This window comes from Meleagris gallopavo, chromosome 30, assembly GCF_000146605.3.
Source record: "Meleagris gallopavo isolate NT-WF06-2002-E0010 breed Aviagen turkey brand Nicholas breeding stock chromosome 30, Turkey_5.1, whole genome shotgun sequence".
Taxonomy (NCBI): domain Eukaryota; kingdom Metazoa; phylum Chordata; class Aves; order Galliformes; family Phasianidae; genus Meleagris; species Meleagris gallopavo.
The window spans coordinates 2,050,372-2,073,669 of NC_015040.2; the positions used below are offsets into that span (position 1 = coordinate 2,050,372).

At 53.7% G+C, this 23,298-nt stretch overlaps 2 protein-coding genes across 2 annotated transcripts; both read right to left on the minus strand.

The window, feature by feature from the left end:
• Nucleotides 1-1,292: 1,292 nt before the first annotated feature.
• On the minus strand, nucleotides 1,293-6,573 carry NMRK2 (nicotinamide riboside kinase 2). The gene is made up of 8 exons (XM_010724886.3): nucleotides 6,411-6,573; nucleotides 5,091-5,181; nucleotides 4,059-4,107; nucleotides 3,711-3,882; nucleotides 3,388-3,459; nucleotides 2,474-2,580; nucleotides 1,660-1,746; nucleotides 1,293-1,584 (listed from the first exon to the last, which is right to left on the minus strand). Exons 1-8 carry the CDS (start codon nucleotides 6,434-6,436, stop codon nucleotides 1,568-1,570), a joined length of 621 nt encoding a protein of 206 aa, XP_010723188.1. The 5' UTR covers nucleotides 6,437-6,573; the 3' UTR covers nucleotides 1,293-1,567.
• A 7,279-nt stretch (nucleotides 6,574-13,852) lies between these two features.
• ATCAY (ATCAY kinesin light chain interacting caytaxin) lies at nucleotides 13,853-21,450 on the minus strand (the record flags this gene model as incomplete). The annotated part of the gene is made up of 12 exons (XM_019609957.2): nucleotides 13,853-14,473; nucleotides 15,006-15,041; nucleotides 15,589-15,624; nucleotides 15,882-15,917; nucleotides 16,194-16,292; nucleotides 16,532-16,618; nucleotides 17,373-17,504; nucleotides 18,135-18,237; nucleotides 18,754-18,939; nucleotides 19,082-19,217; nucleotides 19,616-19,680; nucleotides 21,438-21,450. Coding segments are annotated over 12 exons (939 nt in total), but the record flags the coding sequence as incomplete, so codon positions are not given.
• Nucleotides 21,451-23,298: the final 1,848 nt, after the last annotated feature.

The window sequence follows — 23,298 nt, forward strand, 5'->3', positions numbered from 1 at the left end:
ATAGGGCCGTTCTATGGGGCCGTGCCATAGGTCATTCCATAGGGCCGTGCCATAGGCCATTCCATAGGGCCGTGCCACGTACCCATTGACGTGCTGTGGGGTGTCAGGTTCGTCCCAACCTCTGGGGCACGTGGCTGGGTGATAATTTTAGGGCTGGGGGAGGAGGTGGGGGTGGCAATGTGACTGCTGTGCTGGCAGTGTCCCCATAGCGGGGCGATGTGGGACGATCCCTTCCCATCCCCCTCGCAGGGGTCCGTGGGGGGCAGAGGGCTGACCCCGTTTGCTCCCATTGCTTCGGGGCTGAAACCCAAAGTTGCTGACCATGGGGCTCCATCTGCTCCCACACGGAGGCGGGGGGGGGAGAAGGGGGGAATCCTACAGTGACAGCTGATCCCAAAAGCACAAAGTTCACCGAGTGCTGAGGCTGCGCTGGTGCTGTGGGTTTGGGTTTCAGGAGCCCCATGGGATCACAGCCAGCAAACCCCCAACCAAGGGGAGCTCCCCTGTGCTGGACTTGAGGCTATGGGCACTGCGGGGGCTCCTGAGTGCTATATAGGGGATCCTAAATGCTCTAGGGACTCTTAAATGCAACGCAGGGACTCCTGAGTCCTGTAGGGATTCCTAAATGCTGTACAGCTACTCCCAAGTGCTGTACAGGGAATCCTAAATGCTACAGGGGCTCTAAATGCTATATAGGGACACCCGAGTCCTATATAGGACTTCCTAAACGCTATAGGGAACTCCTGAACTCCATATGGGGACCCCTGAGTGCAACAGGGATTCCTAAACGCTGTACAGGGAGTCCTAAGCACAGATAGGAACTCTTAAATGCTACATAGGGGCTCCTCAGTGCTATATGAGGACTTTTGAGAGCTGTAGGGATTTCTACATGCTATAGGGGCTCCTGAACACCATATAGGGACTTCTGAGTGCAATAGGGATTCCTAAATGCTATATAGGGACTCTTGAATGCTAAAGGGGCTCCCGAGAGCTATAGAGGGACTCCTAAACGCTGTAGGAATTCCTAAATGCTACACAGGGACTCCTTAGTGCTATATAGGGGCTTCTGGGTGCTGTAGGAATTCCCCCACACAGGGGAACCCCTAGAGATCTCCCCCCATCCCGAATCCCATTGGGTTTTCCCAGCAGAGTTGGGCACAATCCCACTGGCCCCATTGTTTAAATGGGGCCCGGTTGCCACCCGGCCCCAAAGAAGCCGAGGATGCAGCGTGGGGTTATGGGGCTGCGGGTGCCCCCACCCCATTACAACGTCAGCTCAAGAAAAAAAAAACTGAGATTTGAACTGGTTTTACTCAATGGGAACGATGACGGGTCCCAAAGGCGGCCTCTGTTCTTTCCATCAGGAAAAGGAGTTCCCAACTTCTGGCAGAAGTGGTGGAATATATAAAAATAAAATAAAATAAAATAAAACAAAATAACAAATCCTGCCCGGCACGGTTGCAAATAAATTATCTTCGGTTCTCGATTATATACAAAAGACGTTTCCCAAATCAACCCTCGTTCCGACGTCGGCGTAAGTAGTATTTACATCTGTACATGGGGTCCCTCAGCTCTTCTGGGGCCCTGCGGAGGAGAAGGGGTGCTGTGAGACCCCCCAGCACACGGGGCTGTCCCCCCACCCCCCAGCTGTGGGGTTACCTGGGGGGCAGTTCAGCAGTCTGTTCCTGATGTCCTCCAGGACTTCGTTGTAGAGCTCCTCTCGGCTCTTCAGCCCATCTAAATAGACTGAGGGAGAGGAGGTGTCACGGGATGGGGGCTGGGGGGCAACCTGTGGGGTCTCTGACCCGGGGGGGGCTATAGTTAATAGGAGATGGGATGCTCAGGGTAACATTTGCATTGATTTGTTCCTAAATGTGGCACAGATTGACCCAGCGTTGGCTTCGTTGGCCCCAACGTTGGCTTCGTGGGCCCCAAATGTCGGCCCCAACGTTGGCTTCGTTGGCCCCAACGTTGGCCCCCGAAAATCGGTCGGCCCCAACGTTGGCCCCAAATGGTCGGCCCCAACGTTGGCCCCAAATGGTCGGCCCCAACCGTTGGCCCCAAATGGTCGGCCCCAACGTTGGCCCCAAACTGGTCGGCCCCAACGTTGGCCCCAAATGGTCGGCCCCAACGTTGGCCCCAAATGTCGGTCCCAACGTTGGCTTGTTTCCCACTTCTGGTTTCCCTAAAACAGAACCCACCCAAACCCCCCCCTTCCCCCAGCAGAAAGTTGACTTTTTCCCCATAATTTTCCCCTCTTTATTTCCCCACTGGCCGTCGCCAACCAGCCCCACACTTCCACGTGGGTACAGCATGAGACTCAGCCTCGGTGACCTCAGAGTTCTCCCCCATCCTCAATGGTGACTCTACGACATGGACCACAATTAGGGCAGCACCACCATCATCAAACCACCATTGTGGGGGGAACTCAGCGACCCCAAAACCCCAAAGGACAGGGAATGGGGACACGCACCGACATCGACCCCGCTGTCCTCCATCTCCTTGCGGTGTTTCAGGTACATGGGCCACACGTGGCCATCGAAGAGGCCGGGGGGATCAGGGACGGTGTAGCTGCGTGTACTGCAAATAGGGAACAGTGGGGATGGTCATCACTTCCCAGTAATTATTGCCCAAATTTTGGGGCAGATTTTCTTCCAGCACCCCCTGATGGGGTCCGTGGTGGCTGTGGGTTTTGGGGATGCGCACCACGTCCCCGTTGGTGGGTGGGATGTTGGTAAAACCCACTGCAAAGGGACAGTCAGAGCCAAAACTGACTGCCCCATATCTCCCTATATCACCCCACAGCCCCCTATAGCCTTGTATGCCCCTATAATCCCCCTATAGCTCACCCACTGCCCCCTATAAACATACTCCCTTATGGCATGGGGTCACTTATTCTAATTAAACTCGTTAACTGTAATTCCATTTTGCACATGATGCTCCTACACACCCATAATGGCAGTGTAGGGAACCCCAAAGCTCATCACCCTTACTGGGGTTGGGAGGGGGATTGCAGTGCGAGATGGGAGGAAGGGATGGGATGGGAGGGCTGGGAAGAGCTGAGTGGGGTGAGGATTTAGGGCGAGGAGAATTGGTCGGGATGAGGGCTTGGAGTGAGAAGTGCTGGGTGGGATGAAGGTTTAGGATCAGCAGTGCTGGGTGAGGTGAGGATTTATGGTCGGGGTGAGGGCTTGGAGTGAGCAGTGCTGGGTGGGATGAAGGTTTAGGATCAGCAGTGCTGGTTGGGATGAGGATTAAGGGTCAGCAGAGATGAGGATTTAGGTTTGGGCAGTGGTGGTTGGGATGAAGGCTTAAGGGTGAGCAGTGCTGGCTGGGATGAGGATTTAGGGTTGGTCAGTGCTTAGGGTGGAGCCCAGCACCACTCACCTCCTCCTCCGTTTGCACTCATCGTAGGGCACTGCCAGGAAGTAGCGGAGGTCAAAGAGCTCCATCAGGGGTCTGCAGAAAGAAATCATTATTTCCTGGTCTTACCTGACCCCAAAAAAAACCCCAGTCAACCTTCCTATTTCCTGCATTGCCGACCAGTGCTGTCATTAAGGCACGCTGCCATGTAGGTGGGCTCGTTAGCAGCCATCCCACGCGTCAGGAGGTTGACCCCCACCCCAATATCTGCTACGGGGACTCCGTGAGGCACACAGATGCCAAGAACGGGTTTCAGTTCCATGGGCTCCCCTCCCCCTTGACCTCACCTGTAGTTGTAAAGCAGGAAGCCTTCGATGAGCAGAATGTGGGGCTCTTTGGAGGGAGGCTCTGTAGGGTCGGGCGTGACGTTCACCCCATGGGAACGGGCGAACTTGACCGGGTTCTCCATCCAGGCACGCACCGTGCTCACCATGGCCTCCATATCCAGGGAGTCCAGCACTGAGGGGTGGGTGGGAGAGAGGGTCCCCATCAAATGCCGCCACCCGCACGGGTTCGAAAGGTTAACGGACTATGACAGCGTTAAGAATTGAAAGGAAATGCTTAGGGAAAAACAACAACAAGAACCCAATAGAAGAAGATACATCACTGCATCCTACAGCCAGCACCGCTCTTACCGTCCCATTGCTTAAAGCCGTCCTCCCCGACTTCTATTTGATCTTGGGGCTGAAATACAATGAGAAAACATGGCTGCAAAGCCAGTAGGATTGATTCCCCAAACCCAACGGCCTTTAATCACAGCCTTTCCCATCTTCCCCCGACCCCAAAAACCTCAGCAGTGCTCCGGGCTCACTGGGGCCATTGGTGATAGAGGGCTGAGGTTGGCCGTGCCGCACCCATCAGCCATGCCAGCACTCAGGGTTACAAGTAGACATATAGGGCAGCACGCAAACTGGCCCCACTGCTCCACCAGCCCATACTCCCCAGTGCTCCACTGTCCCGTGTTCCATTGCCCCCAACGCTCCCCTGGCCCCAATAGCTCCACTGGCCTCTATGCTCCATCAACCCCAGTGCTCCCCTGATCCCACATTCCATTGGCCCCAATACTCCACTGATCCGTGCTCTATTAACCCCAGCACTCCACTAGCCTCATTAACCCCAGTGCCCCTCTGATCCCAATACTTACTGGACCCCAATGCTCCATTGGCCCCATCGGTCCCCTGGCCCCAAATTCGATTGGCCCCAATGCTGCACTGGCCTCAGTGCTCCATTAATCCCATGCTCTCCCAGCCCCATATCCCATTGCCCCCAATACTCCATAGTCCCATACTCCATTGACCCCAAATTCCATTGGCCCCAATGCTCCATCAACCCCAGTGCTCCCCTGACCCCATATTCCACCACTCCCAATGCTCCATTACCCCACTGGCCCCAGTGCTCTCCCAGCCCCGATTCCATCGCCCCCAATGCTCCATTGACCCCAATGCTCCATTGACCCCAATGCTCCATTGACCCCAATGCTCTCCCAGCCCTATTTCCCAATGCTCCAGTGCTCCATAGTCCCATACTCCACTCACCCCAAATTCCATTGGCCCCAGTGCTCTATCGACCCCAACGCTCCCCTGACCCCATATCCCGCTGCCCCATTACAACCCCTCGCTCTCCCCGCTCAGACCAGCGGCACACACGTGGGATCCCGCGGCGCTCACCTTGAAGAAGTCGTCCTGGTGCACGACACAGCAGTTGGGCAGCGCCTTCACGATCCTGTTGGTCAGCGTGGTTTTGCCCCCGTTGGTGACGCTGGAATGAAAAAAAAAAACCCCAACCGGGCGATTCGGACCCGCAAATGGCGGAACGCGAACCGGCACCGGGAAACGCGCGCTCCACGTTTGAATTTCGCGCCGCGGCGGAGCGCGCTGAGCGCTGATTGGCTGTCGCCGCGAGCGCGGCCCGCCTCCCATCCCGGAAGTGTAACCTTTCCAAACGTCCGGCGCTTCCCGCGCGCGGGAGGGCGCTGCGGCGCTGAGGGGAGCGGGGACGCCGCCATGTTGGGCGGGATGGAGGTTGGGGGGCGGGGTGCCGCGCCATGATGGCTTCGGTCACCCCGGGGCAGTGCTCGTGTTCGCCCCGTACTGTGTGATCAACCCCGGCATCCCTCCCGTCCGCTGTGCAACCCCAAAGCCCGTCCGACCCCGTGTGTATCCCCTCCGTACCAGCTCCTATGTAACCTCAGGACCCTGTTCCATCCCCTATATAACCCCATCCCATCCCCTGTGTAACCCTACAATCCTGTACCATCCCTATATAACCTCGGAACTCCTTCCCATCTCCTATGCAACCCCCAGAATCCCATCCTGTCCCCTATACAGCCCTATAATCCCCTATACAGCCCTATATTCCCCTATACAGCCACAGAACCCCATCCCATTCTCTATACAACCCTCAGAACCCTGTCCTGTCCCCTATAGAGTCCCCAGAACCTCCTGTTGTCCCTTATACAGCCCCCAGAACCCCCTCCCATCCCCTAAACAAGCCCCAGAACCCCATCCCCTCTATCACCCCATAACCCCCTCCTATCCCCTATACAACCCCTAGAACCTTGTCCTATCTCCTATATAACTGCAGAATGCCCTCCCATCCCCTATATAACCCATGAACTCCCTGTCAGCCCTTACACAATCCCATAATACCACGCTATCCCCTATATAACCCACGAACCCCATCCTATCCCCTAAATAACCCCAGAACTCCCTCTCATCCCCTATACAAACCCTAGAATCCCGTTCCCTATATCAGCCTTGAACCCTCTCCCCCTATACATCCCCTAACCCCATCCCATCCCCCTATACAACCCCTAGAACCCCATCCCCTATATAACAGCAGAACCTCCTTCCATCCCCTATACAACCCCAGAACTCTGCCCTATCCCCTTTACAACCCAGGAACCCCCTCCCATCCCCTATATCACCCCATAACCCCCTCCCATTCTTATATACCCCCTGGCCCCGTCCCATTCTACCCACACTCACCCTCCGATCCCTACGATGTACTCCATGGCGGAGCTGTGCACTGTGGAAGGAGGAGGAGGAGAACCCCACAGTTTGTGGGGTTTTGCACAGAGGGGCCCTTTCCCCCCTTGGCTGCGCTGCGTTCCTGCTGGGCTCAGCCCCGCTCCGCTGTTCCATTGAAACAGAGGCGCTTTAGCTGCGGGTTTATAGCATCCGGCAGCCGTTTCCCCGCCCCATAGCTGACACTCATCTGCACCCAATGCCCATATTTTTCGGGGGCCCTCCCCCCCCCCAACCTCCTCCCTCCTCCCCCCCCCCGGCTCTGATCGTGGGGTCACGCGCGCACCTGTCGCTCTGCTGGCTATAATTAGCGCTCGGCGGCGATCCCTTTGCCTTAATTAGGAATGGGGCAGGTGGAAATGTCAACCCCTCTGTGGGGCTGAGGGAGGAAATCATTCTCCTTTTGCTTTCCCCTCTGCGGATTGCAGCTGCGCCCGGAGCACGGGACGGAGGAACGCCCCGACACGGACAGCGCGGAACAGATCACCCTTCTGCTTCCTCTTTGTATTCCCGTATGTATAACTCCATCCAAACCCAATAAACCCATCGTCCCATCCCCTGTTTACACCCTTAAGGAACCACTCGCAGCCTGGCGCTCGCTCTGCCCCACGGACACAACGCCCAGTGCTGCACTGATGGTCCCTCTCTGCGTTTCCCCACACGTCCGTCAGATCCGGATAAAAATAAAGGACTGCCTGTGCAGTGCAGGGCCTTTGATTTTAATTACTGCGATCATTTCAGATCCCAGATCACGGGGACGCGCTGTGTGGGGTCGGCAGCGTTCTGATGGACGCAGTGATGGGAATTTGGAGCATCGTTTCAAAGCAGCACCCGACAGAGTTCCAGTCACCAAAGCACCGCGCATTTCCTTCCTTCTGCTTATCAGCACAGCGCCTGACAGTGCTAGCGGCATTCCTGGCCATAAAGGGGGCTGTAATGTAATTAACGACATAACGATGCAGCTGGTAAGTGCACCAACACACGTTGTGTCTCCCTTTCCCTACAGCCCTGTGCTGCAGCACCGATCCCTGCTCCTGTCCCGGTGTTGTGTCTCCCATCCCATTAGCACCCCCAGCACGTGGCACACACCGGCGATGCCTTTTTCTCCAGGCAGGTGATGATGTGCCCTCAGTTTGTGTTCAGGGCTGCTTTGTGCGGAAAGCTTTGTGCCCTAAATAATCTCATTTGCACCTCGGATCTGGGCTGTGCCCCCCCAGCTGTGACCCAACCAAGCGTGGTCCTTCTCCCCACAGACCCTGCAGGCTGCACTGTGCTCATCAGCCATGAGGTCAAGGTCTCGTGCTCCGTTAAAACGAGCCGACCACAAATTAACACAGGTTGCCAATTAGCAGAAAAATGTTAAACTAGATTCTGGAACCTTGCAATGAAGGTGTTGGAGGCAACAGATGAGATTGTTTTAATGGAGACAGCCTATAGCAAATCTATGAATGGGACTGTACAGCATGACCCACAGCGCTGCATTGCTCTGTGTGCTGAGCACCCAGACCTCTGCATGTTCCCACTCCAGTTCTTATTGCCAGCATTAGCTCTGTGCCAGCGTGTTTCTGGGGGCTCCCATTGCCATTTTCCCAAGGCAGCAAGGTGATGGGATTGCTGCAGAGATGTGTGGAGCCGCAGTTCCTGAGGATGCGTAGGAGGTGAGTGTTGGGAAATGGGATTTCCAGTGGCTGCAGTGGGGTCACCCAACTGGTGCCCATTGCCACTGTGCACTGAAAAGGAGTAGCAGCAGTTGATCCCATCTTACAATCCAGCCTCAGCCGAGCTCTGTGCAAACAGAAGTACTTTTTTCCTCCCCTTCACTGTGTCCCTCTCCTGCCCACAGGCTGGGGAGGTGTCTGGTTAATGTGTTTATCAGTGTCGATTTCACCGTGTTTAACGTGGTCATAAAAACCTGCGGGTTTTTGCAGGTGGAGGGACTGTGGAACCAAATATATTTGGAACATGCCATCTTCCGTGCAGCTGGGAATTGCCTCCCACCCCAACACCCCAAACGGACACTAACGAGAACAGCCGTCCTTCCTGGAAGCAGGGAGCCCTCCTGACCAATCCGCGTGGCCATGCCATCACCGCGTGCTCACAAGTTCTTTTTTGAGCAGCACTATGGCTGCGTGTCGGGTGAGTCACATGTCACTCATTGAGACTTCCTTTTTCCGTGCTCATTTCTGTACAGAGCCGTTAGTGGTGACACCTCGCCAACACAAACGTGGGGTGGCAGCTGCGACCGCAGGGAGACAGCGATGCTCTCTGCTTTTAGAAGGTGCCTGCTACTGCCAGCTTGAGATCGAAGCTAGGAGAGGTTTGGCAAAGGGGACACAAACATTCCTGGGGAGTGCCTCTGTGCTCCTGGGGCAGCTCAGCTCCGCGACAGCCATGGAGCTCTGCTGCAGGACGCGTCGGTTATCCTAAAGCTTCAATTCAGACTTCAAGTTGTAAGGTGTTGCTTATGGGGTCAAGGTTAGGACCAGGTCAGGGTTAAGGTTAGAGTCAGAGTTAGGATGTGAGCACTGTTATGCCAGGATTTCTTGATGCCTTCCTTTGAGGTAGTGTTGGGATGAGGCAGCACTGCAGCCAATAAAGAACTGAGGGATGGCAGTGGTTTCCACCCGTAGATTTTTATATTCTGAGTTGGTTTGCTCTGGGCCGTGCTGCGGAGCGTTTCTCCAAAGGTTTGGTGGTACTCACATCTCAACAATGCAAAACCCTTCGTACTCATTTGGAAGAATCAGAGAACCTTGGAAAAATTCTGAGCTGGAAGGGACCATCGTGATATTCGTGTCCAATTTCTACCTCCATACAGGACCGCCCTGAAAGGAGCTCTATCAGCTGGTGGCAAAACCGTGGGCTGGCAGGGTACCAAGCTTCTGTAGGATAACATTTGCTGGCACCTTGTCACAGAGCTGCCAACAGGGACATGTTCTGTGTCACTGCAGCTGATCCCACTGCTGCCCACGGTGGTGGGAGGGCTGTGAGCTGAGAGTGGGGACCAGTGGGAGGAAATGGGGACCTCTGGGTGTGTTGTGGGGTGTGGGAGGAGGCAGAATTGTTGGGGGGAGGGAAAGCGACGGAAGGAATGGACTGAAGGTTGATGTAAAGGAACAGGGGGAGGCAATGTGTAGATGTCAGACAAGGTGGTCATAGTGGTCTTTCCTGACATTATTGATTCTATAGGGCTGGGAGGGGAAGGAAAGCTGGAGCCTGAAGGCAGGCAGCTCGTTTTTGCAAAGCCCAATTAGGGATGTAGAAAATATTTCCCAAAGTGTTGGGATCTGCAGCTGTCCTGCTCCCACGCCCCATGACCTTACTCTGAATGAAGCACACATCGATCCCAGTGCTGCAGGGAAGGGACATCTTTGGGGTTCAGTGCTCTGTGGGAGGAACCTGCTCCATGGGGTTAGTGGGAATGGCCATGAAAAGGAGTGGGGAATGGTTCTTATTTGTATCGGTGTGGTGCCAGGTAATAACAGCAGGAATTCCACCTGCAGGAGCTGACAGAGCAGCTCTGTCCCCATTGGAACCTCACGTATTTCAGCCAGGTGTGTAACTCTACGATGGCCAAAGTTGGGGGAGAGGGATCTGAATTCAGTTCTGTTGGTGGATGTGGATCTTGTTTTTCTGAGACTGTTTTTGTTGTTGCAGGTGAACACGCAAAAAGGAAGAACTGTCCTTCAATGCAGTCGATGCTGGAAAGCTGTGCCACACACAGAGCAGTGATCCTCATGGATGGTCAGATCACAAAGGTGGGAAAAGATTTCCAAGATCATCAGGTGCAACCCCAACCCATCCTTCAGCCGTGTCACAGCCCAATGGGATCAAGATCACCGAGGTTCCTTCAGCTGTATCACAACCCAACAGAATCAGGGTCACTGGGGCTCCTTCTGCCGTGTCACAGCCCACTGGGTTCAGGATCATTGAGGTTCATTCAGCTGTGTCATATTCTTTTCCTGAATATGTCACAGTGTGAACACAGTGATAATTCTATAGGATTAAGCTTGCACCCATCTGTACTTCCAATTCCTCATCTGAAATATCCCCAAATCCCGTTTATAAAGCACTCAGATTGACATCTCAGTTGCCTCACTGTAAATCCTCGTATTTATATACATAAGTATGACTCTATATAAGTGAGATTAATTAAAAAATTTGAGGTGCATACCTTCTGTACCCACTGTTACAGACTGCAGCTCTATCCTAAGGCACACCACAGAGATCCCTTGGAGGGGCCATGTGCTATATGGACAGGACAGAGGTCATTTTGGTGAAAACACTCAGCTTCCAGTGCCATCACCCCTACGGGAGGACTTCAACTTTATTCAAGTCAGTGTTCATTGAGTTTTGTGTGTGGGGCCGAAGTCCCCAGAGGTACAGACAAAAAGAGGGACGTGGGTTTTTTCTTGAGGATTAGTCTTGTTTTTAATTGGGTATCCACAGATTCTGATGGGATAATACAAAGCCAAAAAAGAGCGATACATACTGAGCAGCAATCTACCCTTCTAGCACAGCCCGTCCAATTACAAACACTTTAGAAAAAGGACATGTTTTTACATGTGGGTTTGTGTGAAAAGGGCCACTGCGAAGGAAAGAAAAACCCGGCGATCGATCCGCTCGTATCGCCACGGTGCCTTAAAAACTCCCTTCCCCAGGGGCTGCAGAGGAACTGGGGTAGGTGCAGCAGTTCCACTGCTGTTGGGTCAGTGTGAGCTCATTGCTGCCACCGCTTCATCTGCTCCTTCCTTTTTCAGTGCCTGGATACGTTCAGGAGGAGATGTGTTGCTCTTCATACCTGTGCTGCTTTGCTTTCCTCATCCACACGTCCGTGCGTCTCTCAGCAAAAGGGTCTTTGGAAAAAAGAGTTGGGAACAGTGGAGGTGAGGGGTGCTCTCTCTGCTCACGTTTGTGCAGTACAGTGCGGTGTGAGTGCTTCTAATGGGGCAGCAGCATCTCAGCTTCATTCCCTGGGTCATTGCTGTGAACCAGAGAGCATCACTGGGTGGTCCTGAATGGGAACAGTTCCTAAATTGGCCCAAACAAAACAGTTCAGCAGCGTAAATCCTCTGCCTGATGGAGAGCAGCACATTTAGAAGTCCAAATATCTATCCTTAGAGATGTTTCTATGGGGCAGAAATGGGGCCTGGTCTGTATTGGGAACATCATCCTGGAGAACAATGGGGTGAAAAGGGATGGAGCTGATTCAGTTTCCTTTGGTAGGAATGTCTACGTGCTGGCAAAAGGCTGAATGGAAATGCGCTTGCACTACCACATTTATTTCACTTCTTTATTTTCTTCTGGTAGAGCAGATTTGCTCTGAGGATCTACAGTCTGCACTCCGGTGGAAACATCAGCACCAGACCTTCCATACATTGATTCCGATCACAGCACTCTATGAAACAGCAAAAAAATGTGTCTGCAGTCACTTTGGATTCCTCTTGGCCCGTTGTCAACTGCTTTACGGTCGGTGAGTCCCATCATCAGGGCTGGCAGCTCCGCATCACCAGTGCTCCATCACCTGTCCCCAATTTTTGTCCGCTGTCCTCCGGAGTTACCATCAACCTCTCACCTCTGTGACAGCAGGACGTGAATTTCTAACAGCATTTTCAGACAAATGCAGCTCCTTTTGCACCCATTTGCCTCTCTGCCCATCCCTTGGCCACCCCATGGCAATGTGTTGAAGCCTGTGCTGCTCTACCAGCCCTAAAGCCATCAGCAGTTAATTATGGGACACTGCCAACCCCATTGCTGTGTCCTCAGCAGAGTTTCACTTAGCATCTGAACCGCTCTCTGAAACAATGAGTTAATGATATATTTTTCGTTCCTATCAAAATGCACTTTTGACATTTAGTTGTACCTATATCCCTTATGGGTTTGACTGTACCCATACCCACTGTGGGTTTAGCTGTACCCATTGTGGGTTTAGCTGTACCCATACCCACTGGGCTGTGCCCACACCCGTTATGGGTTGAACGTTCTCTTCCGTGCTGAAAAGCTACACAGACATCCATCCAGGAACAAAACATTGACACAATCCAAATATTTTGTGAAAAACTAAAATATGGTGCATCCTACGTGGAGTGCTCCATCAGAAAGTGCCCTTTTGGAAAAAGGAGTTGCAAATGGACTCGTGTTCACACCACTTCTTGTGCATCTCACAGTGAAGTCTGTGCATCCTCACAGGGAACTCTTGGCCCAAGGGAATCTCTTGGGGACGCTTGGAAACTCGGGACACGTCGTCTTCAGGCCTGCAGCTTTTCTGAAGTCGTAGACCCAGAGTCTGTTCTTTGGAAAAGAATTGAAAAAGGAAAAAAAAAACCAACAACAAACCAACAACAAAACCCCAAACCGTGTTCTTAGGGTACCACTCGGGGTCAGGAAGTGTTGCATTTCGTGGACTGTGGGATTTCAGGACTGTGAAGTGGTCCCAACACCACGTGTCCTCTACATTCCTTACTGCCCCTGCTCTGTAGCAGCACTATTTCCCATTGTGTTTCAAGCTCTCTTCGCTGAAGTTTTTAATAACTACAGATGTCAAAAGGATTTTTAGAGCTGAGCTTTGACGCTATCCAACATCCCCCCCATTTGGTTGCTAACTCCACTCCCAACATCCAATTGCGCTCTTTTGCGAAAGCAGAGCAGTTTTTTGTTTCGTTTTGTTTCTGTTTTTTTTTTTTTTTTTTTGTTCTAAATGCATTAAAATGGTCAAAAAACACAGAAGGACAACTTCAGTGTTATCGACAGGAGATGGCAAATTCCCCCCTACTACAGGGAAGTGCTTATGGGATGATCTGAAGCGCACAGATCTGGAGGGGCTGCTTCGATGTCGCAGTGCTGTGTAATCCTTCTCTGCAGTGCAGAATTCCCGTTGCCAGTGGGGCCCATAATGCCATCGCAGAAATCCACGGTTAATTTTGGATTGCTGTGGGTTGGGGTCGCTGGGTGTGGGACCCACAGGTCTCCATCCACGCTTGTTGGCACGGGGCTCTGCCCGGTGTGCTGCGTGTGAGCTCGCTCCAACGAGAGCAGGATCTTCAAGTGCCTTCACCAGGTCCTCATTTCCAACGTGCTCTCCTCCCTTCTGCTCCCAGAGCCCTCCTGAGCCCCAGCACCAGGCAGCACAGTCCCACATCACATCCCAACTTTCTCCTCCATCCCTGCACGTGGATCTGCCCCGGGTCCGTCTGCACCGAGGGGTCTGTGCTCCCCAGGATACACTGCGCGTTCCTGACCCTCAGCAGTGGGAATCCACCAAAGGAGTGGTCATAGAGGATTGTCCGAGGGCATGAAGCCAACATGGAGGCATAGGAAGCACTCCTGTCTGCGGGGCTCCTTCTGACCACTGTGTGTGACATGAGGAGACGCTCACAGGGAGGCTCTGTGGGACCTTTCCCAAAGCTTTCGGGGCCGTACAGAGGCAGAATGAGTATGGTAAAAACACAGCATCTACCCACAGCAACAGCTCACTATGAGTTAATAAGAACTGGCAGCAGATGAACGGAGGTCAAGGCTGGGAGGAGCGGTGGGCACTTGGCCTTTACAGGGGAGAACTAAAGGCATAGGAAGGGGGAAAATGGACTCTTTTCATTTCTTGCATTAGCGATCCCCTGGGGCAGCAGTGTGTCGCAGTGAGCTGGGATTGAAAAGAAGAATAGATCTGTCTGTGGGCTGGTGGCAAATGGACTGCGGGATGCTCTTTGCTCACTGCGAGGAGATGGAGTCTCTGTTTGCTCCGAGCTCTCTGCAGACCATTGCTGGACATGATGGAAGCCATCCTGAAAAAAAAAAAAAAGTGCTATCCTTGGAGATATTTCTTCTTGTTGTTGTTGGTGAAAGTCAAATGTTTTCCAGAAGTTTGGAGGACTTTGCGTTGTGCAGATAGGGGAGGCCCCGTGACCTTACAGAGCTCAGAGCTGGGTGGTGGAAAGGTCTTCTACCCAAAGTCATTTCCAGGGGGGAGTGCTGGGCTGCGTTGCTCTCTGCTCCCTTTGTCCCACGTTGCCTCGATTCATGGCATGCTGGGAAGGAACAGACAGACAGACAGCGTGGGTTTGAGATGGCAAATTGTGGTGCTTTGTTCTCGTCGTTGTATCTGACAGTGTGGTTATGTATGGGGGTTAATCCTCCACCAAACACCAATGGGTGGATGAGGTCAGTGGGTGGGAGGTGGGCTGGGGGACCCGAGAGGTTTTTTCCCAGCCTTAATGGTTCTGTGGTTCTGCGATCAGGGCTGAAGGGACGGCCATGCACAGCTCTAATGGGAACGGGTCTCCTCTAAGGGCTTTCCTGAGGGCACATGAAGAGCTCACTGCAGGCTAACAGTGGCACTCTGAGTGCATCCCATGGACACCCATGGGTGCCCCATCCCCAGAGGCACCGGGCAGCTGGGGGGGCACCCATGAGTGGGTGGAACTGGGACATCTCCAAGGTCCCCTCCAACCAAAGTTATGATTCTGGGATGACACACGTGTTGGAGCTGTTCACACTGCATACTGCAAATGCAACAAAACCCCATAGCAGAGGGGAGGCAGAAGAGAATGGTGGTCCAACCTGGTTTCTTGATCCTCTGCAGGGGGCACAGGCCTGCTGGGAAGAGAACCACGGACACAATTAGTGAACTTGGCCTTTGGCCCCAGGGTCCTGCGTGTTCCTGTTGCTCAGATGGGTCCTGGCATATCTGACCCACACCTCTAGGGAGGGAGGGATGGGCTGCTCCTTTTCAGGAGCTGCTGAGAACAAAGCAGAGAGGCCAAAGCAGAGCTAACACCGGGCCAAGCGATCCTGGCTTTGGCTTTGGACACTTTGTCTTCCAAACCTCCCTAGAATTTTCCTTCCCATCTAATGTTACAGCCTTTGGGGACACCCAAATGTGCCAGATAGCAGCACTTGGCCCTCTGCACTTTCCCACTGTGCAGAAGCTGAAACTGAACGTTCCCAGTGCTGCTGGCTGTGCTCCGTGAGCAAGTGGCTCTGCCAGCTTATGGAGGTGACAAACAGGGCTGGGGATCCACGCACACAAATGAAGGTCAGCAGCAAAGCTGCAACAAAAGTAGGGCTTGCTGTGACCCCATTCTCATGCCAAGAATGCCTCAGGCATTTTCTACGTGAGGGATAAATAGGAAGGAATCATTACCTTTCCCTTTCAGCCATGTCTTGTTTCTCTTCTGCCCTGTAAGCAAGAAGTGCATTTGAAATCTGCCGCGTTTTGGGAGAACAGAGAGTTTAAGTCTTCCTGTGGAGGGCTGAGGACACTGCCCTGCTGTGTAGGAGTGGGACTGGGAAAGTTGGAGCTGAACGGGATGGGGGATGCAGGGAGCAATGAGAGGTTCTGCATTAGAGGAGGTGGGGGCAGAGTAATGCACAAAGAAAAAGGGCAGCAACTTCCCGAGTGAAGGAACCACCCCTCCTCCCTGAGAGCAGTTCTACCTTTCTCTCCTGGCCTTGATCCTCTCTTCTTCATATCTGCAACGAACAGGAAACACTTCTTCAGCATCACCCCGCTGACACCACTGCTTTTAGCAAAACTCAGTGTTTGCTCTCCATGCTTTTGCTCCGGGGTGGCAGGGAGCTGTCTGCACACCATTGCTTGGCACACACCGAGAAGCCAACGTCCACCCCAGGCTCTGTTCTCCCAGTGTGCAGCTTTGGACCCAACACGATGTCCTTCGGCCCAACACAATGTCCTCTGGACCAACACAGTGTCCCCCTCCATCAGCATTTCTGTCCCATGGTACTCACTGTGAGACGCAGTCTGGGATCTGGACGTGCTCCATGGGGATGAGCTGCTCCAGTTCCTCCAGGCTGTGAACGTATTGGATCTTATTGATGAACTTCACGCTGGCAGAGGAAGAGAAAGAGCGTGAGGCTTTGGTTTGCTTTTCTCTCTGCAGGAATTCTGGTGTTTCTGATGGGAGTGTGGAGCTCTGCTCTGTGCCCATCTCCTCCTCCCCTCCTCTCTGTGCTCCCTCCACTGCGTGGTCTCACTTTGGGCACCGTTACCCAAAGCTGAGCGGAAGATTAATGCAATTCAATTCCCATTCTGAAACCATCCACATTTGGGAGTGCTTTACGTTTACCTGATGAAGGGCCTGGAAATAGCCAGCACCGTCCGGATGAACCACGAGGGATGCACAATGATCAGGGCTTTGAGGTTCTTCCGCAGCCTGGAGGGAAACCGTGGGATGGAACGTCAAACTTGAGACAGGTCTCACTGTGATCTGTCAGTGAGCTGCACGTGGGGGTCTCCAACCCAAAGCCCATGGGCTCATATGCACTGTGGGAGCACTGAGATGGCAGCTTGTTGGATGGCTGCCTACACGTGTAGGATAGTCCCTGAGTCAGGGAAGGAGGAAGATGAGGGGATGAAGTCAACAAGATGTGACAGAGGAGAAGATTACAGAATCTGGAACTTGGCTGAGGCCAATGGGATGAGGCCCAACGAGACCAAGGACTGGTCGTGTCCAGAGAGGGTCAGTGGATCTGAGAAGGGTCTGGAACACAATGGGGACTTAGAGAGTGGTTTAGGGAATGGAATGGGTCAGTATGGAGAAAAGGAGACTCAGGGGAGACCTCATCACTCCCTACAGCTCCTGAAAGGAGGTTGCGGCGAGGGGGGTCGGCCTCTGCTCCAGGTAACAGCGATAGGATGAGGGGGGATGGCCTCATGTTGCACCAGGGGAGGGTCAGGCTGGGTATTAAGATTTGAAACAGTGGTGAGGTGCTGGCACAGCTGCCCAGGGAATGGGGGGTCACCACTCCTGGAGGGGTTCAGAGCTGTAGAGATGTGGCACGGAGGGACGTGGGCAGTGGGCGGTGTTGGTGGGATGGGTTGGGGCTGGGGGTTGTGGAGGTCTTTTCCAACCTGAATGATTCTATGAAAGCAGTGAGATGTGGGAGGAGGGCAGCGGAGGATCTCACCGTCTGTCTATCATCTGGTAGCACTTCTTCAGCCACCCCAGCCCCGGCATCCTCCTCCGCGGCGTTGCTCCATTCAGGTACACGATCATGTAGTCCTCAGCCACCAGCAGCTCCAGGCTGCTGATCACGTAGCTGCAGGATGGTCAGAAGCAATGGGGACGTGAGGATCAGAGAAGGCACTGCAAGCTCCCTCCATCATCCCAAAGGGACTCCGGGTCCCTCCTCTACACACCAAACTCCCTTGGCACCACATTTCATAGAATCACAGAATGACCTGGGTTGAAAAGGCCTACTATGCTCATCAGTTCCAACCCCCTGCTATATGCAGGGTCACCAACCAGCAGACCAGGCAGCCCAGAGCCACATCCAGCCTGGCCTCGAATGCCTCCAGGGATGGGGCATCCACAACCTCCTTGTGTATTTCCCAGGGGTTACCCATGCTTGTTGGCACAGTGCACGCATCAATAGATGTCTCTGCACCGTTTTGCTGCCCAGAGCAGCAGCTACAAGCTGTTCAGTGCTCTGTGGCTATGCCCGAGTCCATCGCCAGCATAATTAACACTGAATGTCTGAACACTCTGACTTATCAGCCTTGTTTGTGAGCACTGAGCACATCTCAACGCAGTGACGTTTCCCCCAGCTGCACGCTGCAGACATTTGGCCCCAGTTCAAACTCCTTCCAGCTGAGGTTCCAGATGCAGTGAGCAAACAGCAGCCCTGGAGCCCAGGTTGCCTTCTCTCCATCCTCTCCCATCCACTTACAGGAAGAGGTTCTCCATGATATAGTGGTAATCAGCCAGGTTGCTGTCTGGCAGGTAGCAGGCAGCGAAGACGATGATGGCATTGAGTCCTTCCCCGTAGTACCCTGGAAAAGAGGCACAGGCACCGTCAGCTGCTCCTTCCAGCAAAGATCTGCTGGTAAGTCTGGGTCTGTGCTGCTTTCTGGGGCTCTGCTCAGCTCTGGGGAAGCATTTGTCCCTGTGATGGACCTTTGTCACAGCTGAGTTGATCTCCAAGTTGGGTTTTGTCTGTGACATGCACGTGGGGTTCAGGGGAGGAGGAAAAAAGGGCAGAGCAGAGAGTTCTGCCCCAGGTTTTTGCATGGCCACGCTGAAATGGTCCCTACCTATGGATACCTTCACCTCTGGCTGTGCCCCAAAGAGGTCCAGAGGGGTTTGGCACCTTTGGTCACTGCAGCATTGGGAACTGGTGGGAAGGCTCAGGAAGGTTCACACTGCCTCAGAGCCACACTTAGCACTGCTTGTGTTTATTGCAGCTCCCTGTTCCGCCACGAGTGGCACAAAGCCCCTCGACTCAAAGGGGACGGCCCTTCAGCTGACAGAGCCACGATGGCTGCCAGCCTCCAAGGCATCCCCCGCACCTCCGTGCGTCACCACCCTCATGTAGGGTTTGATCATCTGCAGGTCGATGCGGTGCTCCTGCTCCCCAATGATGACGGTCCTCCAGAGCCGCCCGTTGGTTGCGCTCCCATCCTCTGTCCCACCGTCCCCAAACAGATCCGCGCTGTCCCCAGGCATATTCTTGGCCGTGGCCACAGGAGTGTCATCTGGCAAAGGGACAAACCCTAAACATTACCCCAGGCTGTGGTCAGGCTGCAACCTGTGAGCCCTGAAAGCACCGTTTCTAGCAGTGAGTGGTGCCAGAAGCGGTGAAAGTGAGGCCACCCTCACCCAGAGCCATCCTCGTACCTTCCCATTCCAGCTCGTTCCCATTCCCCAGGAATTCGAGGGAATCCGTCTCGTCGGGTGTTTCGATGTCATCCACATTGATATCCAGATCATCCGGCGTGTCCAAGAAGTCATCGGACAGAATGGAGCCTTCACTCTGGTCCAGGGAAATGTTGATTTCAGGTGCGACAAGCGTCTTCCGCTTACGGTGCGCCCCGTTAAAGTTTAAGGTATGTGGGGGAGCTGGAGTCAAAAGGAAAACAAGGGACAGGTTGTCCTGGCCCTGCATCCTCAGTGCCAGCCGTGCTGAGTTCCTTCATCCCGTTTCAGGTGATGCTTTATGGGTATGGTTGGATGGAAGCACCGATGCTTTGAGATCCCAAATTTCCCCCCCCCCTGGGTTTGTGTCAAAGATCCCCAAATTGAGATATGGTTCCTCTCCTGGACGGGGGTTTTGGTGGAGGCTCCATGGAACTGCCTTGTGCCCATCTGTGCTCTGTCAGCCCGTTGGGTTTGTGCTCCCCTGGGGCCCCGGTAAGGTGGGCTGGTACTTACAGGATGTGTGCTCGTCCTCTGTAGGGCTGCCCAGCGACTCCATGCCAGTCTCTTCTGGGAGAGGCCTGCAGGCAAGCAGAAAAGTTGGGAAATAAGGGATTTTTAGGAGAAAGTCACCCCGTGGAGAGAATTGGGGATGTCATGGAACAACACGCAGCCCCGCGTGGGCTCTTCCCTTTGGGAGCATCGGCCTGGTGATGACTTCGGGTGCTCTGCCCAACAACTGCACCATCCCAAGTAACTTCCAACCCGTCCTCCAACACTGCTCTAATCCAACCGCCCCACAGAAAGAATGGGAAATCTGAGCAGAAAATCAGAATGGAAGATCGGAATGGAAGATCTGTATGGAAAATCTAGCCAGAGACACCAGAATGAGTTCTGTCCCTGGAAATGCTGGTACCATCCTCCTATCCCAAAGTCTGACTTTGCTCCATCAGTGGCTCTGTTGGTGATCAAGGTGAGGTTTAAACCTCAGCTACAACCACAGTGCTCTTCTTGGCTACTGCAGCCAGCAGTGGTGCCTGGACCCCGTGCTGTGTTGAAAGCAGATCAATTTGGAGTGGAGATCAGGGCACCAGAACCCAAACCTGACCTGGGAGCTAAAGGCTGACCACAGCTCTGCTCTCTGGGCTCCTGGTGAAAATGTTGGTGTGTGGTGGTCCCGTGGTGAAAATGCTGGAAATGCCCGTGGTTTGGCTTCCCTTTCCCGATGCCAAGGCCAGGTCTCATCATGTGGCTGTTGCTCTTTGGAAGTAGGTGGAGTTGCTTCCAAGCCATAGAGGGGACAGATTCTGTGCAGCTGTTGGCACTGAGCAGCACTGCTTACCCTGAGCTTTACACTTTCTGGGCATTTTTCCCTTTAGTTTGGGCTGGAAATGGTTCCTTTCCCGGATATTAGCTGGGGGAGACGTTTTGCAACCTTTTCATTGCATCACGACCAAATCCCACTGACCCCGTGGCACCTTCATGGCATCAGTGGGTTCCCAAATCTCGCCAACCCCATGGCACATTTGTGGTCTCAATGGGTTCCAAATCCCATTGACTCCATGGCACATTCATAGTGTCAGTTGGTTTCCAAATCCCACTGACCCCGTGGAAAACTGATAATGTCAGTAGGTTCCCAAATTCCACTGACCCGATGGCATCTTCATGGTGTGAATGGATTCCCAAACCCCACTGACCCCATAGCACGTTCATGGTGTCAATGGGTTCCCAAATCTCACTGACCCCATAGCACATTCGTAATGTCAGTGGGTTCCCAAACCCCACTGACCCCATGGTGTCAAAGGGCTGTTTGAAGAGGGTCCTTCTGAGCCCTCCTTGTTTCCCCACGCCTTGCTGGGAGCTCCCAGCAGCAGGGGATGAGCGTGGGGCCTGCAAGCTTAAATCCTGCACGCTGGGATGTCCCCAGGGAAAAACACGGCGGAAAAAAACAAACATTTTTAATGCAGTGCTGGGAGAATGGGGATGGGACAGGGACAGATCCCACAGGGACGACTGCCGCCGTGTCAGCTGCAGGATGCTGCCCCAAATTAAACCATACACATCTTCGGAGGGAGGGCTAATCCTCCCCGAGCTGCTGCTGTTTATTCATGAGAGCTGATCAAAGCTCTCGGTCCCTCACGGGCAGCGAGCAAAGGCCCCGCAGCCCCCTGCCCACCGCCAGCCCTCCCAGCCCCCCTCCTGCTGTTGTTTCCACGGCTGTTTATCCAACAAACCGCACGGTTTGGCCCCACGGCACCAAAAGGAGGAGAAAGGGACAGCGCCATTTCCCAAGGAGCGGCAATCCCGATGTCAGATGCAAAGAGAAAAGCTCTCTTACCTTCCCGAGGGGGGTGGGATCACTGCCCCCCGGCTCTGCCTCCCCCCGCACCGCGATTCCCGCAGCAGAACGGCTCTAAGGCTCCGGGGAGGGCACCAGATTGCTCAGCACTGCCCAACACCCGCAGCTCTGCATGGGATGCGATGGGCGCACGGCGAGCACGGCGAGCACAGCGAGCACAGAGAGCATGCTCCAACCCCACGGCATCACAGCATCACTGCATCATGGAATCATGGAATCGTGGCATAACAGCATCACGGCATCACAGCATCACGGCGTCATAGCATCACAGCACAACAGCATCACAGCATCATGGAATCATGGAATCACAGCATCACAGCACAGCAGCATCACAGCATCATGGAATCATGGAATCACAGCATCACAGCACAGCAGCATCACAGCATCATGGAATCATGGAATCACAGCATCATGGAATCATGGAATCACAGCATCACAGCATCATGGAATCATGGAATCACAGCATCACAGCATCATGGAATCATGGAATCATGGCATCACAGCATCATGGAATCATGGAACCACAGCATCACAGCATCATGGAATCATGGAATCACAGCATCACAGCATCATGGAATCATGGAATTATGGCATCACAGCATCACAGCATCATGGAATCATGGAACCATGGCATCACAGCATCACAGCATCATGGAATCATGGAATTATGGAATCACAGCATCACAGCATCATGGAATCATGGCATCACGGCATCACAGCATCATGGAATCATGGAATTATGGAATCACGGCATCACAGCATCATGGAATCATGGAATTATGGAATCACAGCATCACAGAATCATGGAACCATGGCATCACAGCATCACAGCATCACAGCATCATGGAATCACGGAATCACAGCATCACAGCATCATGGAACCATGGCATCACAGCATCACAGCGTCGTGGAATCATGGCATCAGAGCATCATGGCATCACAGAATTAGGGAATTCCAGGATTCCATGATGGTGTTGGCTGTGGTATTATGCGATTGGCACAACAGCATCACAGCATCACGGCATCATGGCATCATGGAATCATGGCATAACTGCATCACAGCGTCACAGTATCACAACATCACAGCATCACGGAATCATGGACTCATGGCATCACAGCATAATGGCATCACGGCATCACAGCATCATGGCAGCCACCGTGCAGCCCACAGGGAGGACCCTCTCCTCCCCATGTCCCACTCTATCAGCTGCAGCTCAGCACTTTGGCATCACACCTTGCATACTGCCTGCATGGGGAGGGCTGGGGAACAGCTCTCAGGAAGGAGCTGTGTTCAGTGCCCAGCATGGAGCTCGCTATAGGATGGAGGCATCTCTCCATTGCAGAAATCAGATCCTGATTTCAACCCTAAATCCCTTCGTCCCTTGTCCCCACATCCCCTTGGCCTCTCCCCAGTTTGCATCCAGGAGCTGCATTGCTGGGTGAGCTTGCTGCTGCACAGCGAGGTGCAGCGCATCCCTCCTCCATCCGTGGGTTTTTATGGGGAGCACTGGGTGGCACACCGTCCTGCTGTCCCACACTGCCCAGGCAACCTGATTGCCAGCAGAGGTCTGCACAGCCCACAGCAGGAAGAGAAACCTCCCCCTGAAACACAGGACCCTGCTGTGCCCCCACTCCCCTCTCTTTTTGGCACAGAGATGCTCCCACCAACGCCGCAGCTGCGCTCGGGGCGAACAGAGCGACGCTCATCCGCCGGCCCTGAAGGACACAAGGGGGGCTTTCAGGGCTGCACGTGCCATCCCACAGCACACACTGCGCCTCTGTGCCACAGGCACTGCCACCCTGTGGGTTCAGCTGCAGCTGGGAGGGGGCACAGCCTCCC

Excerpts from the sequence above, each read along its gene's own strand:
- NMRK2 (XM_010724886.3), bottom strand. The coding sequence starts at position 6,436 with ATGGAGTACATCGTAGGGATCGGAGG. Across the intron at positions 5,182-6,410 it reads TACATCGTAGGGATCGGAGG|CGTCACCAACGGGGGCAAAA; the intron begins GTGAGTGTGGGT and ends TTTTCATTCCAG. Across the intron at positions 2,581-3,387 it reads GAGTGCAAACGGAGGAGGAG|TACACGCAGCTACACCGTCC; the intron begins GTGAGTGGTGCT and ends CCCTATTTGCAG.